Below are 18,281 nucleotides of genomic sequence, written 5' to 3' on the forward strand. Positions count from 1 at the left end.
CCAGAATATCAGACATGTGGTGAAGATGTAAAAAAATAACTCTGTTGAAAAATGAAACTGCTTACTTTGTAATAATCATACCTTGTATTTAGATTGAGGAGGCCAGTTTGGTAGAACAGGCTGCATGTTTGACACCTCTGGGTTTAGGGATAGTAAGATGGAAAACGACAGAACAAAGACAGACAGAAAGCACAGATCACATGTTTACAGTGATCTTACAAGAAAGCACAGAGGAAGGACAGACAGGGGAGAGCCCTGACTACAGGAGAGAAACACATATACCAGAGACTCAATGAGGATAACGGCAAAGTTGCTGCGCGCTTTATTCTGAAAGCATTGAGAGGAAGTGCTGTCAATGGACTGGCTCTGGTGAGGCAACGTGTTGGCTACGCTGCGTTGCACTGATGCTATGCGTGCTGTGTGGCCCCAGCTGTCTCTCCATCCTCAGTTCAGCAGCAGCGGCGGCAGCAGGAGAGGCAGCAGCGTCCCGTCAACCCCCCCCCCCCCCCCCCTAAACAGATTGCACCGTCCGGTGGGGACCCGGTGACGCAGCGCCGCCCGGCGCATGGACGCTCTGGCACAATGGCAGGGGATTTGGGGGTGTCTCTGTCGTACTCCGACAACAGGTCTCATGGATAATCCCCTTCCTCAGCCCTCTCGCATCATCTTGTGTTTGGGATGATTAGAGCGCTGCTGTCGGCCTGATGTGGCAGCGGAGCCGAGCGCGAGCGCGGCTCCCCGTCCCGGCTGTCGACTGAGCGCGCAACGGCGGCGTGGAGCTGGTGCGTAAAGGAGGGTGATACACACACACACACACACACACACACACACACACACACACACACACCGACGTGCACGCAGCATAGACGTGCACGGATTTCTCGGCCGTCCTACGTAACACTGTGTGCACACACCGACATTTAAGTTGTGTAATCAGGATAATTCCTGGTCAAGCTTGTGGTATGTCCGATATAATGTGGGGTCAGTGTTGTGACATTTGGCGTCATCACTGTTATGGCGTGTGTGTGTGTGTGTGTGTGTGTGTGTGTGTGTGTGTGTGTGTGTGTGTGTGTGTGTGTGTGTGTGTGTGTGTGTGTGGTTACAGACTTATGTTCTTAGCAGGATCGTCCATTCAGAAATTGCCAGAAATACCAGAATAGAGCGGATAATCACTGTATTTCCTGCTGCACCTAAAGGGTCTTTATATTTCTCAGTCCAAATCTAATTCCAATAATTCAGAGAGTTCGGAATGGACCGCGGCCTGTTTAATATTATCATGTTGATATTAAATTGATTGACTTCATTGCAGCAGCCTTAGTGTAGTGGTTTGTACTCTTCCCTTACAGTCTGTTAACCCTGGTTTGATTCCAGGCATGGGAATATCAAGGTCTTATATGGGAAGCTTGTCTTCAAATGTCGTTAGTCTGCAAGTTTTTATTTCATGCAAACTCCGCCCCAAATCTTCACACCAACCAGGGATATTGTGGCTGTGAGGTGAGAGAGCTAACCACTGCACCACGTATGAAATAGCTCCGAATTGTCAAATCGTTCCCTCAAGAATCGTCAAATTGCTTGGATGTTAACCAGCAAACAGTGAATGAATGTATAACTGGAGGCAGCAAAATGAAACCTCTTTGATCGGGGTCTCTTTGTGAGGAGTTTGCATTTTCTCCCTGTGCACATGTGCTTTTTGTTTTTCTGGCTGCTCTCGTCAAAAACAATATGTTTAAGGTGAATTGGGTCCATACATGTGAAAATGTGTGGTTGTCTGTCTCTGGGTTTGCCCTCTTATGGACTGGTGTCTTGTGTCGTGTGGCTCCAGCTCTCCGGCCACCGGACATAAGCTAAAGATGTATCAAAGATGAATTGATTTCAGTGCCTGTTTGTTACGATTAAGATTACAGTCCACCACCATGTACCATACGGGGTGTCCCAGGTCAATAATTTTCCATCGGTGTCATACTTGTATATTCTCATCCTGCTGTCATTAGTGTCTTTTGGGTGCTCTTGCTGACTCTTACACAGGGACTCCCCCACTATAAGGCACTGACGTCAGATTGGGAGCAGGTCCCCTGACACTGCCATCTTGGTCTAAAACGTAATAGCGATAGAGGCTAAATTCAGCATTTTTGTTTTTATTCTGAATAAACGAGGTCCACTCGCTCTGTGAGTGGAAGCATCAGTTCAGTATCATCCAAGGGGACATATAATAACATAAACATGATGTGGGTGTGTTGTGGAAATCTTGCTCATCACTTGTCACACTTTGGAGGAATAAAGACATCTTCACAGAATGGTCTTTGTTCTTTTATTGAAGCGTCAAGATGCAGGTCCTATAGAGGGTTGAGGTTGCACTCGCCGGCTTTATCCTCTTTCGGAGACAGCGAGTCGAGAAGGGAGGGGTGGAAGTTTCACAAAGCTAATTAATTGCTGTGCACAAGGGGCATGTGTTCGCAGTGCTTAGATAAGACTTATAGTCTTATATCCTGTTGCAGAAGTTTCACCCTCGACACTCATACAATTAGGAAGTTTCTCACTAAGCATGGGAAAAAGAACTGAGAAGACATTCTTGCATAGTACCACAACAATTATTATGACAGACAGGACATTTCTTTTGACTTAATTTTGCCATTACCGGTGAAATTTAATAGCCCCAGGGGTGTTCCACTGTGGCAGCCCTATTTCTGAAGCTGTTGCATCACAGCAAATTTCCACTGCGGGGTATTTTAGGAAACGGTGTCAAAGTGAGGGAACTTGGTTGGGAAGTTCAGTTCAGCAAAGTCGGACCAGTCGACGACGGCTACGCCGTCGAGCCTGGAGCTCACGGGTGAATGACAATTGTTGAGTTTGAAAAAACAGAGAGGCGGACTGTCGGGAAGTTACTCAAGCGCTGCTTGGCAGGTGTTCCCGAGCAGAGCGCCACCGAAATGCTGCCACAATTTCTTTTTATTTTTAAGAGAGGTGCACAGAGCAGCCAGGCTGAGAGGATAAGCCTTTAGAAGCCAGCAGTTTAAAGCTTATATATCTTCGGCGCTTCAAGATTCCTCCTCATCCAGGTATGACACTCGTCTCAGTGTCTGGGGCAGATTTCTTTTAATGTCTGTTTCACTAACGCCCATGAGTTTGCTTCAGTGATGCATATTTTCTGCTGTGCCGTCACCTTTCAACAGTCGTTCTGTTAGAATCTCAGCATTGAGCTCGTCTGTCTGCACATAGGTGTACTGCCTGCAGTGCCGCTGAAACCGTCTGAACTGAGCGTAATTCCAATCCACGCCAAATCTCTTGATATTCCTACGACTAATCTGAGTCTGAGAGATGTTTTCACTGTAATCTGCCCTGCTGATGTGAGTGTAATGTAATCTGACTGAAAGAAGCTCTCTCTCTCTCTCTCTCTCTCTCTCTCTCTCTCTCTCTCCCCCAGGTGTAGTGTGGCTGGGGGGCTCAGCAGGATGGAAATAGATGCCCATTTTCGCTACTATTTTCAACACCCGTGGTCCCGGCTCCTTGTGGCCTACCTCGTCACCTTCTTTAACTTCCTCCTCTTCGCTGAGGACCCTATTTCTCACAGTCAGACTGAGGCCAACGTAATCGTGGTGGGCAACTGCTTCTCGTTCCTCTTCAACAAGTACCCAGGCCTCGGGTGGAACATCGTCAAAGTGATATGCTGGATACTGGCCATTTTCACTGGCCTGTTAGCCGGGAAGTTTATATTTCACCGCCAGCTCTTTGGTAAGTCATGCGCACAATATCGCACAGGAATGTGCAGAGTAATGACTCTGCTGTGGAAGAGAAACTTCCTCCTGGGCTCTTCTTGTTGTGGCTATTTATCGGGGACATACACCTTTTACACTCACCCACATTTTTGTGAATGACAGTATATTTAAAAAAATTGTAAATCTCCACAATAAGGTTCATATTTGTGTTTCTGTTGCTGAGCTAGCTTTTCACTTTTGATTAGATCTGAGTCAAAGAGATCTTTTACTATTTATTTTTTTTCATTTAAAATTATTTGTCTTAGTTGTTTAATCTTCTGAGATGTAGTCATATCCCACAAACAGATTCACAAACACCTCAAACAATCTGTCTCACTCCAGTCATTTAGATATGTCACAGTAAGTGCAGCTGCAAATGATGGTAGAAGAGCAAATCGTGGATTTGATGTGGCACTGGTGACCCTGCTGGAGTCACAATGGGCAGTCAATGCAGCAAGAAGGTTTTCAAGTTTCTTTCTTATTAAACACACATTTCACTACAAATTGGGAGTGGAGGCCCGGAGGCCAGAGAAGTGAGATTTGTGTTTGAATCCAGACCCCGGACCCCCAGCAGCTCCCCGAGCACTGCACTGCAGCAGCCCACAGCTCTCAGGATGCGCAAAATTTAATTATCAATAAGATTCTTTCAATGCAGAGAAATAAATTCCCCAAGGCGATTGACAGAGTATCTTAATATTATTACTATTATTAATCCCTCCAATATGTATTAGGTTGTTCTTACAATTCATTATATACCTCTATGTATAGCTATAAAAAGCCCTCCAGCAGTCTCAACATATTTCACATGGTCAGTCCCATTCGCATATTTACACATGCAATCACAAAGGTGACTGGTGCCATGCAAGGTGCTCCTACATTATCTGCAGGTGCAGGATCTTGCTCAAGGGCGATTGGACAAGGTCAGATGGGGGCTTGAACTTGTTAACTTGTGATTGGAATAGGACTTGCTCTACTAACTGAACCACAGGCACTCTAATGTGATTTTGAAACCACAGTATTTCCATGTGTGTGTGTGTGTGTGTGTGTGTGTGTGTGTGTGTGTGTTGTGTGTGTGTGTGTGTGTGTGGGGGGGGGGGGGGGGGGGGGGGGGGGTATGGGTGTGGGTGTGGGTGTGGGTGTAAATGTGTGTGTGTGCTGCAAAATAGCAATGCATGGTGGAATATTACGGAATTATTATTATTTCCACTAGCTTAGACCTCACCAACACCTAATGAAAGATATGAACGCTGGATGTTGTGTGCATTAGCCACAATTAGCCTGTTACATCATGTGTGTCTTCTGTTTCAAGATTATTTAGATTGTATATGACCCGCACATACTACCTCCTAAATAATAAGCTATAATAATGTTGCACTTGTTTTATTACTTCAGTTTTCTGTGCATCTAATTGGTTGTCGTAACTCATCAAGATGAGTTGTTGTTATATCAATAATTTCTGGGTGTTTATTAATTTAGTTTGCTATTAAGTGATGCTGACTCAAATGACTGGTTACGGCTGAGAACTGCAGCGTTTCAAAGGAACTTTCCTGTGTCCTTTTAGTGCCACAACCAACTTTACACAACTAAACAGGTGCAGTAGGTGTCACCAAGGTTTGTAAGATCATTTTGAAGCGTGAAATCAAGCTTCCTCCTAACACTGACTGCCTTAGATAGAGGTTTAGAGTCGGTGCTTGTCACTGTGATGAGACAGTTTATGAGGTGTTTACTCATGGCAACAAAAATTCAATCACTGATGGTTTTCTTCTATTGAAATGTCCAGCTCAGCCATGCCAGTGAGTGACGCAATAGCACCAATGTTATTAATTACCCCCATGTTTCCAAAGCTCCATATACTACATATTTTATTCAGTATCTCACTGCTCACCTCTCACATCTCTGTTACATTTCCTCCTCCTCCTCACCCAGTTGCTATTTTTCCCATCTCTTCTTGTCAACCTCAAAACCTTTCCTCCTTCTCTTGCTGACAGTAAGGACTCTCTGCATTCGACTCTCCCTCTCATAGAGACTGTGGCTCCAATCACAGAAGCTCCTCACTTGTTTAAAGAGCTCAGCAGTTTGCAGCGCTTCCTGTTGAGCGCACACATTTCATTTCCTACTCCCTTCATAACACACTTACACCGGGATTTTATTGGCCACCCTATTTCATCTGCTGGGGATGAACCATTAATGAGTGTAATTGGCTGAGTGGCGGGGGATGCTGGGAGTGATCGTCTCCATTGAGGATAAATAGAAAGTCTTAGAGTGCGTGATGACACGAGACTTTGTGCTCGGTCGTCACAAAGTAGGGAAGTGGAACATGGCTTTTAGTTTCTCTCCACTCTGAGGTTAGTTGATCCGTCCAATGATACCAGTCATTCTATCTTCTCAGATTGCAATCGTTTAATTGATTTGACTGTTTCTTTATTTAGAATCTATGATGATGCTTAACTTCCTGTGGGTAAGGATTCTGGGGGAGCTGCATGGTCAGATTATTTGTACACATGGAAGAATATTTTTTATATATACTCTCTATATATATAAAAAAAAATGTAATTTCCAGACTATAAACCACTACTTTTTTCGCATACTTTGAACCCTGCGGCTTATAAAATGACGCGGCTAATTGATGGATTTTTACGGGTTAACGGCCTTCATGCCGCCAGATTCTACTTCCGCATGTAGATACATGCTGTTATGAGCGCCTCTGCTTCTCCAAAACTTGCCCAAATAGTGATAGTTCTGCTTTCCGTGATTGTGTATTTCTCTCTCTCTCTCTCTCTCTCTCTCTCTCTCTCTCTCTCTCTCTCTCTCTCTCTCTCTCTCTCTGCGGGCTTCTCTGCAGCAGGAGGACAATGCACACACACCACACACGGTGCTGTGAGCAGGAATTTCCAGCACTATGAAGGACAGATTTGCGGTAATTGATGAAAATATGAGCAATACCCATACTACCGCAGTGAAATTCCTGCCCTGTTACAACGTGGACACCTGCGGCTTATATCCAGATGCGCTCAATAGTCCAGAAAATATGGTAATTGTTTTGTAGGCTGTGTCAGAAATGGCATCTTTTAATCCTCACCTTTGTTTCGTACTTTTCCATGAAAACACAAAATCCCTTTCATCCCTCCGTATGTCCAAACACATCCAGTCTTCTTACTTTGAGTGTTGTTATTATTACTGCTTGTACTCAGAATTTCTGTTTGTTCTTTGATTGTAGCGTATAATCCATTCAGACTATTCAGACGAAAATGGTCATTTTTGACATAGTTCCACAGTGATGTCCTTGTTTTTGTTTGGTATGTTTCTGTCTCTTGTCCTGCTGATTGTTTCGTCTCTGATGTTTTTGCCGTCGTCGTTTGCTTTTTTGCTGCTCATACTCAAGATGTTGAGTATGAGCAGGGAAATGGGAGCGGTTTCTTCGTATAACTGCGTGCCTGTAGGTATTTGAAAGATGACTATATTAACCTTTAATTGTGTCCATCGTTTTAATGCCACGCTCTGCATAAACAGTTATTTTGTAAACACTCTGCCAGCCCTTAACCCCTAAGTGTATGACTCCGCTGCTATTTTCTCATTTGCATGACTCATAATTGTAAACTGAGTGCATCATCACATGCACTTCACTCGGCTCTGGGTCAGGTTTTACACTTGAGCTGGGTGTATCTGGATGGCACGACTGCTTTAAGAGGAGCGCATAGAGGACAGAATGAGTGCAGCTCGTCCTGCAGCCAGGTACAACTAATGCACTCCAACAAGCCTCTGAACAGTTGGCCCGAGCTTCTGTAGATGTGGGTGTGAGAGTTGAATTGTTTTGTGTGTTTGTGAGTGAGTGAACAGGTCAGTGTTTGTGTGTGTGTGTGTGTGTGTGTGTGTGTGTGTGTGTGTGTGTGTGTGTGTGTGTGTGTGTGTGTGTGTGTGTGTGTGTGTGTGTGTGTGTGTGTGTGTGTGTGTGTGTGTGTGCTGCGAGAGTTGAAAGTAAGAAAAAGCCTGACGAAGCAAATATGTGAGAAAAGCGAAGCTGATGTTGAGAGTTTGAATGTAGTGATGTGTCCTGCACAACATTTTACTGGAGCAGTTATGTAATCATCAACCCAGGTAGGGCCTAAGAGCGCCACTATTGGAGCCTGTAAACTCTATCATCTATTATAGATCTGTCGCACAGACCCACATGACCAACGTACTGTAAACATCATGATGTCTTCTTCACAGCCATGCATTTCTCTACCTCCCATCTCTTTTGCTCCGCGATATGTAGGCAGTGGGAACACTTGTGGGTAGGAAAACAGTCCATGCAGCAATTTTATTCTTTTGAAAAAGAACTTTGCTGTCAATGTCAGTTATATATTTACTGCGGTCATTTTTGTCAGATGTGTTTTTTTCTGCTTTCATTCAACAGATGTGACGTCTTTTCATTAAACTGACTGTGCTGTCATGCTGTTATTCTCAGCTTCTGTCAGTTCAACACAAAAATGCACACGGATGTTGTGTTGGAAAGGTGAAACATCCCCTACATAGTTTATCTTTTATTATAGCTCCGAAAATGAATCGCTGTCAATTAAACCTTCCTCGAGCGATGATTCTCACTGCATTTGTCACAATATGGGATTTACCCCCCCCCCCCCCCCCAGAAGCCAACAGTCATTAATCCAATTGCTGCAAAGCGCTATTTCTGTAATAGATTTCACACATTTTGCTTTGTAGAATATGCAGAGGTGCACTATATTGTTTCCTGTTTGCATCTATTGAAAGAAAAACAAAGTGAATCCTGGATGATAGATAGGCTGTGGCAGATAATGTGATTTAAGACGGCATTTGAGGTTCAAGAAACAACCTATGCTGCTCCGTTCAGCCACTCAAGGCTATGTGTGCTCTCTAATCGAGTGGGTGGTAGCCAGTGACTTCTGGTTATTCAGAGGAGGACTGGCTGCCATTATGCATTTGTATTAAACCGCAGGTCGTACTGGGTTGGCGAACTGTCTCGTTTTCAATGCGGGTGTGGGTTGTTTGCGTGCAGCCGTCGATCAGAGGAAGCTCACTTAATTAGATATAAAGGCAAAGGCAACTCGCGGTCAAGGACTTTATATATCACTTATTTTGACTTTCTTTCAGGATTATTAATTTAGTGATCTCAGAAAAAAATCTTTGTCACATTTAATAAATGGAAATTAGTTCAAATTTCCTTTTGAATTTGAATGTGCGGTTCTGAGTCAGGCATTTATTCATTAGTGAAAAGAGCAGCCCTCTGAGATGAAACTGTTTCTCAAAGATTTTCAGATAAATTTGAGTTCATTTATTGAAGTTGGCAGATGTCAATTGGTACTGTAGTTCAGGGGAAGTGACAGCAAAGGATGCCGAAACCTCGTCTGTCAAAATCCATGAGTCCCTGACAAAATCTGAGTGCTACAGGTGAAATGATGTGAAGATGAAAGATTGATGTCAAAGTACTTCTAAATATATCCGACCAGTCAAACTTCCGTTAGGATCAGTTTGGCAAACTTTTTGTACCCTTGTTGGAATTTAAATGAGTGTCAATTCCGTCCATCAGTCCATCCATCTTCCAGAAATGAATGCTAACCTCTACACCGCTGCATGGAGCAGCGGGAGTGTCCTTGATGTCAATCAATAAGGTGACTGATAACAGGATATCGGTGGTTAACGCTCATGCTTCACACAAGAAGGCAGATCAGTTCTGGGCTTGGGCCCTTTCAGTTTGAAGTGTTCATGTTCTCCCTGTGCATTTGTTAATTTTTCTTGGTACTCCCAAAAGAGATGAGAAAGAGAAAGACCTCACAATCCCTTGACTTGGCTCTGGATGTCAATGTGTGTAGTTGTGTGTCTCTCTGTGTTGGCCCTGTGATGAACTGATCACTCATTCAGTTCAGGGTGTGCCTTGCTTTATGCTCATAGTCGGCTGGGATTGGCCCCCTGTGACCCTAAACTGGATAAAGTGGCTTCAGAAGATTGATAAATTAATAGATGGAGGGTTGACTGAGGCACCGTTGACTAATCCCACCACAACATGCAGGTAAAAAAACGGATTGTTTGTTTGTGTCTTCGTTTCAGAAAGATTTTCACAGCAAGATTAAGAAAATTATGTAAATTTACATGAAAACTGCAGAAATGCTGAAATCAATAGGTTTCATGTGGGGCAGCATCTATAAGCCAGTTATCAAAATAGAGTTTTGTTTTTTTAACGGTTGAGCTGACTTCACACTCGTGGTTTTGTTTTGTATTGATATGGTCCCCCATATACTGAACTGTCCAAATGTCCAAAAAAAAGGTTTTATGTGAGGGAATAAATTCCTAATCTTTCTATTCTGTGTGTATGTGACGGCATCAAAGGTTTGTATTACAGCACGATCTGCCTAGGAAATGACTATCTCCCTCCCCATCTCCATAATGAGGGAAGTGAACCTGCCAGTTCCTTCTCCGGAGCTTCCTCAGACCTCACATCAACATAATACATCCACCTATCGCCCACTAAGGCTTTGTAAACTCTAAAAGGTAATTGAAGGGTATTTTGAGTCGTGCGGAGCACCGTCCTAACCGGATTAGAACCTGCTTTGCATCTCATTACAGACACTTACATTCAATCAAACTCTGATCTCTCTTCTCCATCGAGATGAGTCATCAGCAGCTCCAGCCGTGAACAGCTCACAGAGAATGTGACGGTGATGTGAAAAACCGTCATCCGCCCCCCACAGACCTGCTCGGTTCTGCTGAACTCCGTGTCTGTCTGAGTGCCGGGCATGTTGTTGGGTTGCTCTGTTGCTTGAGTGCCGCTCAACCCCCTCTTTTTTTTTTCTTTTTTTTTCCTGGTCTTGACGATGGTAGCCTGCAGGATGCCATCTGGGTTCTGTCATATGTTATTACTGTGGCGAGCAAAGGCTGAGATGGCTTATGTACAGCGCTGTGTGGCTGCGGGTCAAAGAGGAGAGAGTGTGTAGAGGAGTGAGTGTGTGGGTGGCAGGATCGGAAGCTTTGTGTGTCGTGTGTGACTCAGGGTCTTTCATCATCTGTGTGTGTGTGTGTGTGTGTGTGTGTGTGTGTGTGTGTGTGTGTGTGTGTGTGTGTGTGTGTGTGTGTGTGTGTGTGTGTGTGTGTGTGTGTGTGTGTGTCACCGAAGTGTACAAGGCAAATAACATCTCTGCATCTGTTCACCCTCCTGCTGATAATTTTATATCATATTTTTGTTTTTTGTTCTGCTGTGAGCTCACCACAGCAGAACAAATTATTTGATGTTGACGTCACTAGCACAGAGATGCTTATTTTCTATCATTTTAAAGTTAAACAGGAAATGAATTGAATGAATGTGAAAACAATCATCTGTGGTTCTCTCCGAGCGTTTTAGCTTCTTCATTCTAACTACTTGTTTTGAGTTTCATGGCCTGCGACTGTACTGCGATTCCCTTCTTTCTCATCCAAACTGTTTGCTGCTGCAGCAGGAAACAATTTTCAGTAGGAGTCACGGTGAACAATGTGTGCACTGTCTGCCTCAAAGCAAATGCGAGATGCTGTTGTAACCAGCTTTCCTACGAGGGAAGCAAAGACATTTGAGAGTATTTTGGATTTAGTGATGATTTAAAATGGAAAAGAACAAGGCTTAAGATATATTGTGCAGAAGGAACATGTGTAGAATACATGAGGGCATCATCCCTTATGCGTATGTCTTCATGGGTGAAACGTAGGACCTTTACAGTGCTCAGACCTCCATTTTTGGGGTCTATTTTTATCCCTATTCTTGGATAGATTCCGCCTATTAATTGCAATTGGCCCTTGTAACTTGACACTCATACCAGTGTATATTTATGGAGCTGTTTTGACAGGAAGAAAACTTTTTTTTAATTAGAACAAAAAAAATCCATAACTCATGCACAAAGCTGAAATTGACTTTTAATCCACAAGACCAAAATGTGTATTTTTCACTTTTTTCGGGACAATAAAATACCACAGTAACAACTTGAAAACCAATTTCCTGACTAGGAAACCTCCCTTTAAACATCTTGTGTCCCGACATCTTTAATAATGAACACATATAAACACAAGTCTTTTTTTGCCTGACATATTTCGCCAGATACTGCAGCTGTTTAGTATAGTCACCCTTACAATGAAGCCCATGACCAATTTATACTAGAAAACCTCTCATTTTCTTCCAGACTACGACATTGCTGATGCATTGAACTTGTACAGTTCTTCTCATGTGTGTTCTAATGGGGGGGGGGGGGGGTCCTCAGCGGTTGTCATTGTACATATGAAAATGTCTATTGGAATAGACTAAACAAAGTCAGAAGCCAGTGTTTGTGCTGAACCATATATTATGATGAATGCATCGCCATCTTTACCTATTAAACATTTCAGGAAATCGTAACATTTGAATTGACACCTGGCCTTGAAAAATGAGTGTCTCTAACTTTCATCTATTCATTATTAAAGTTGCCCTGACTCTGTTGTCTTTCAGTCCCCCCCCTTGTATGTTCTTATAACACAAGAACAACAACTCTGTGCATAAGGTCTAATGTTGCCTCCTCATTCTGACTTAAAAAGACAGCTGGCTTTACGAGTCATAATGAGACTCTTCGAGGACTTTAATTAAACAGCGACTTAGTGGATATTCAAACTTTAAATATGTTGAAATGTTTTATGAACTTACCAGTGTTTTCTTTTTATTGCCTAATAATGTATAACCCAGATAATAACCCAGAGCAAAACACCAGTGTTTGCACAGAGATAAAGATAGAGAGCTATAAAGATGAGCGCTAGCAAACAGAGGAAACAAGTCAATAGAAAATTGCTTATTTACTCAAAATGTATGACTCCTTTGGTCTGGAGCACCATAAATACCAGAATGAGCAGCCAAGCTGCTTAATGGAACAGGTACATTGGCCCAGTAACCATCTCTCTGAAGAGCTTCGCTCCCTCTGCTGCAGTGGGCCTTGTGTTGTCACTTCCCACCTTTGATTTATGATCCAGACACTTTAGTTACAGAGGAGTCCTGCTCTGGGGACACCACTGGACACAGTTTGGACTGTTTCTCTGCAGCCCCTCGCCACTCAGGCCTGTGCCGATGCTCCGTCCCAGCTTATGTATGACGTGATGAATGAGGACGCTGGAGTGTGCCTTCATAGATCCGGGTAGAGATGAAGCTCAGACGGGGGGGTTATTAGACTCCCTAAGGAGGGCAGGATTGTTGTTCTGATGCTTGAAATCAAAACAGATTTCTAGGGGAGTTACGTACAGAAACTCAAAATAGATGAAAGGGCATCAATATGCATGTAATGTATGCGAGTAGTGATTTGAATACAGAACCGCGACTGTGTACAAACAAGCTGCTATTTGTAGAACAGGAATCGATATGAACATGATGATATTTCTGAGCTGTGTTTGTTTTTCAAGGCCCGGTGTTTATTTGTATTCCTGTTCGTTTCAATCACATCTTCCATGCACAGTGTCTAGGTCACTGAACTGGAAGGGCAAAATATGTGAAGAAAAAAGTTGATAAAGAATCATCCGCCAGCTGGAATTACTCCAACCGTTGCTCCTCATCACCAGCTGTGTTTTAACTCACCTGTATATTTCTGTGGTGTCACTAATCAGACTTGAACTCAAGTCTCACACCGAACGCAGATGGCTGCCTGTCTGAAGGAAACATGACACAGCTTGTATTCAGGAGGTGTTGATGCGCCCGCGAGGTGTCAGAACAGCTTCCATGCAGCTTTAACTCGGAGACGTTCCATGACTGTTAAGTCTATATAGCTTATGTTTCACATCATACTCCTACCGGTGAACCCGCTCAGTAATCACTTGTGCTTTTTATCCAGGGTGTGAATTGTGATGAAAGCAGAAGGTGGTGTAAGGGAAGGTTATGGGAAGGAAATCTGCAAAATATCAGAAGACACAAATAGAAGGTAAATAAGGTTGATATAGTGAGTGTCACTCTCAATGTGTGAAAAGTGAGAGTCATTAGATTTGAACTAAAGTAGCTTTAATGCCAGGGGTTTATCATAACCTGCTTGTGTCATTAATGCTCAATAGTTGTCTTTATTTTAATTTTTTATATCGCTATTTTATGCACTTTACGACTACAAACAGAAAATAACAGTGAGTGACAGCACTGAACAATTCATGGATGCTAGTAACAAAAACATAAAATAAATAAAGCCACTAATTTATGATGCTGTTGATCACAAACATTTTAATGACAATGAAGCTTATGTATTATCATATGTCAACCATTTGCCAATTGAAGGTTAATTGATTTACATCTGTCTTGACAAACCATCACTGATTTGAGAATTAACTGCTATTTTAAATTGTTAATTGTGAATAATACCAGTATCATTTTTCTCATCCAGTATGATGAACTGAATATTTTTTTTTTCAGTTTCCCATAAGTTTGGAATAAACATGTGATTTGAATTCAGACTTAAGAATTTTCTCTTATGTCTGACATTTCAAAATTAAAATTAGTTATCGCTATACTTATTCATTCAGAAAACAGAATGGTCTAGAATGGATATATTTATCATTTGCAGCTCTATGAATGTGTAATAAAATGTTTCTGAAATACAAAACACTGGCTGCAATACAAATTTACCTTGTTTCTGAATTAATTTCTATTGAAAAACAACAACAGCTTCATTTTCCTGCTCTATAATTGTGCAATTTAACGGCAGACTCTGGGTCAAAATAATTGCCACGGGTACACGTGCAGCATAGATAATGCCAAGTTATTTTAAGGTGATTAGTCAAAACTCCCCTCATCAGATCCGCTCAGCTGCCAGTAACCCCGACCCTCCTTCTTGCTCTGCAGCACAGTCCTCTGTAGTGGTCTCTTTTCAAGGACAGCAGCTTTCGTTTCAACTGCTCAGCAACCACGATATACAGCAGCGGGTCCAGGCAGCTGCTTAAGCTACACACGGCTTCAAACAACTCGAAGCAGGCATAGATCAGGTTTGAGTTAGAAGGTGTCACTTGGTGATGGAGCCGCATGGCCACAAGAGTGAGGACATTGATGTGGTAGGACACGAAAGAGACCCCAAAAACCAGTATGGCTGCGGTGACGAGCCGCATTGGCTTCCCTCCCGACCGCTGGATGCCCCCGTTCCTTCTGCCTTTCGGCAGACGCCTCAAGGCACGAACTGTCATGACGTAAAATACGAGCATGACGCTGAACGGTAGCAGGAAGCCGAGTGTGGCTCGAAGGAGGACGGTCGTCTTGACATAGACGAAAGGGCCCTGGATGTGATCCACACACACGGTGATGTTTTCTGAGCGTGGACCACCAGGAGTTAGAAAGAGGTCAGGGATGGAGCTCAGGACGAGCACCAGCCACGTGCAGATGGAGCACAGCTTGGCCTTCCTCGCACCCCACCAGCGGAGCGAGCTGATGGGATGCACCGTCCCAACGTAGCGGTCAAAACTGATCAGGGTGAGGAACAAGATGCTGCCGTATACGTTGACGTTGAAGGAGATCTGCTTGACGCGGCAGAGGGTCTGGATGTCAGCGAGGTGCCGAGTCTGGAAGGTAAAATAGAGGGTGAAGGGATGGGTGAGGATCCAGGCCGAGTCGCACAGTGCCAAATTCAACAAGAAAATGTTGCTGGCGCTCGAAGTGTGCCGGAAGCGGGTGTAGTTGATCAGCACTGCGGTGTTTCCAAGGATTCCCAGAGGAAGGGTCACCGAGAAGAGCACCAGGACGATGTAGCAGTACCACTGGCCTCTCTTCGGATGCCTGCAGAATCCTGCCGATTGATTCACGATCTGGCGGAGTGCCGCTGCAATTCAAGAGCGGGATGCAGTCAATACTTCTACAGAGGTGTGGCAGGAGACAGTCTGGCGTGAGATAATAACCTCCTGTTTTAACAAAACGCTACTTAGGAGCGCAATTCTAAGAGCAAAGATGATGAAAATGGTTAAACAGCAAAGTCTCTCTCTACATGATGATTCTGGTGCGTCAAGTCTTTGAGCTCTCTGGTCCACAGTCCAAACACATCCAGCTGGAGGAGATGTGGTTGTCTGAGTCATCCCTGTGCACTTTATTCAGTTGTCTTCTTTACATGTTCTCAGCCTGTTTTTGGTCAGACTCCTTCCTGCTTATTGCCCTCTATGCTTATCTGCAGTCTGTTTTACGTCAACACAAGGTGGATGCATTCTGCAAACAATGAAACCTGGGGGACTGCTGATATGTCTGTATTGACTCCAGCACTTTGGCTTGTTCGCATTCAAAAACCTATTTTGTTAAGATGCGCTGATCTTAACAGCTGACTCACTCTCCTGACTCAAAGTGCAGCCTGTATTGAAGAACATTTCTTGCGATTCTCGTGGTGCCAAAAATCCATTATGTCCTCTTCCAAGTGAGAAGACAGCATCTGAATACAGCCCCATTTGAATGTATTCCTCTTGTTCCAGTTCCATCTTGTTTGGTTTGAGAAATGGTGATAAAAGTCTTGAATCCTGAATCCAAGGACACATAAATCTAAAGAGTGCCAATGAATGTAGTTTTCATATTTATGTGTTCCAAATATATTTTTTAAAATGGATCATTTGTAAGTATATTAGTACATTTTAAAATTCTGATGATATTGAAATGTTAAACCTTCCACCATGTAAACAATAACACACATTCACACCAATGACCCCGTAATACACAGGGAGAACATGCAGACAGAAAGTAAAGTTGCTGTTCAATAGGACTAAAGAGCGAGTGTTGAAGTATTCCTGGATCTAATTAAACGTACCTCCTGCAATGGTCTCCGACTTGTTCCAGGGTGCTATCATGACGACCTCAGACTCCGATCACATCTCAGGTCTGCTTCACTTCTCAGTTCAGGTGTGTGTGTTTCTCATGTGTCTGCAGCAGTGGATGCTCTGTGAGTGATCTCACAGGTGAAACCGAGCGTGGGCGACCAGAATATCAAACAAAACGACTGTTTGAAAGGATACAGATAATTTATTGCCTCTGCTTAGCAGTGCAGATGTTTAATTGGTGGTCTCTGCTGGCCTATACTGCTATGGTTGTGTTCTAACTATTTGTATAAGCAGTAGGTAGAGTACCGCTGTAAATTGGGTGGTTTTATAACCTGCGCATTTCCCAGAATTGTTACAGGTGATTCCATTATTACAGCACAGCAGCAGCAGACAGGAAACCATAAAACCATTTGTCTGTCTGAGGCAATCAAGACCTTCCGTCTGGACTGTCTGGACCGATACACTCACAAAATCTACTCTCATCAGTTTAATTGCTATACATAGCTCGAAGGGATGGAGTGATACAGCAGTCTTGTTTCAGCAGTTGTTCCCTTCAAACAAGACTTTGATAGTTTTTATAGTTAATGATCATCAAAGTTCAATAACTTAGGACACATTTTGAAGGATCTTCTCTCTGATACAGCCAAAGTGGACTGAGAAATGTGTGGCTTTTGTGGAGTAAAAAGAAAAAGCGTTAATTGAATGAAGAGAAGGGAAATCCGTTTTTATTTGTAATCACACTCTCCATTCAAATCGGCTTCCAATTATCTCAAGTCACTCTGTTTCTGAGGGAACCTGCATGGATGTTGTTTTAAAACACCTTGGAGAGCTGAGCTCACATCTTCTGTGGATGTTGTCAGGTTTAGATCCATCTAGTACTTCGTGTAAACCCAAAAGCACTTTAAGTTATGTTCAGATGTGTGGGGACCACACCATCAAGTCTAGGACATCTTGTTCTTCTTTATGCTGAAGACTAGGTCTTAATAAACACTGACTCCACACTGTGTTTTTAATTTTGCTATTGCAAAATGAATTTGGAGCCAATCAATTGCTGATGGTAAATGGAGCGATAACTCGTATTATATTGCACCTGCTCAACACCTTATAAACATAACGTAAAACTTCTATACATTTTCAACACAGAGCGACACAACTGCCCACCAAAAGAGAGAAGAATCCCTCGTCATCATGTGAGGGGACATCAATCAGAGAAAAATGTCCACTTTCATATAGTGATCACAAAGAAGGCTGCCATTGATACATAAAAATTATAATGCATCATTCTCTGTGTATTATTACAAGTGCTTTCCGTTGTTACAACCTTTGTGAACATATGAGCTAGTATCACTGTTGAATTCCAACTTAAATTTCAAGTTGAAACACATAAATGGACAACTTGTATCATCAGTCCACAGGACAAACACAGACTACCACAGGCACACATTTTAGAGTTTTTGGACTATAGTAGTGAAGAAAAGTAAAGTTCACACATGCACAGAGAGAACGTGCAAACCTGGGAAATTCTTAGAGTGCTAACCAGTGCACCACCATGCAGCCATGTATTAGTTTATTAGAAAAGGTTCAGTTTAACAAATATACACAAGATAATGTGATATTACAGTACTACAAACACACACATGGTTTTATAACACTTTTGAACACTTTAAATAACACTTAAACACCACAACAACAACGGCATTTGCTGTGCTCTCTGTTGAGTTTGCATGTTTTTCCCTGTGTGGGTCTTTTCCAAGTGGCCCAGGCGCTGTGGCCTGTTCCCAC

The 18,281-nt window shown here is 43.0% G+C and overlaps 2 protein-coding genes across 2 annotated transcripts in view; one reads left to right on the top strand and one right to left on the bottom strand.

The window, feature by feature from the left end:
* Positions 1-2,769: 2,769 nt before the first annotated feature.
* Positions 2,770-18,281, top strand: part of tmem117 (transmembrane protein 117) — a 44,874-nt gene continuing 29,362 nt past the window's right edge. Inside the window, exons 1-2 of the mRNA XM_080475831.1 lie at positions 2,770-3,056; positions 3,422-3,729. Coding sequence (XP_080331957.1) covers positions 3,450-3,729 — 280 coding nt within the window. The 5' untranslated portion in view covers positions 2,770-3,056; positions 3,422-3,449. The remainder of the gene's footprint in view (positions 3,057-3,421; positions 3,730-18,281) is intronic.
* On the bottom strand, positions 14,523-16,529 carry LOC308116494 (P2Y purinoceptor 1-like; the record flags this gene model as incomplete). Its single annotated transcript, XM_080474742.1, has 2 exons — positions 14,523-15,526; positions 16,490-16,529. The coding sequence occupies 2 exons, from the start codon at positions 16,527-16,529 to the stop codon at positions 14,523-14,525; spliced, it is 1,044 nt and encodes a 347-aa protein (XP_080330868.1).

This window comes from Lipophrys pholis, assembly GCF_963383615.2.
Source record: "Lipophrys pholis genome assembly, chromosome: 11".
In the NCBI taxonomy this organism is placed as follows: domain Eukaryota; kingdom Metazoa; phylum Chordata; class Actinopteri; order Blenniiformes; family Blenniidae; genus Lipophrys; species Lipophrys pholis.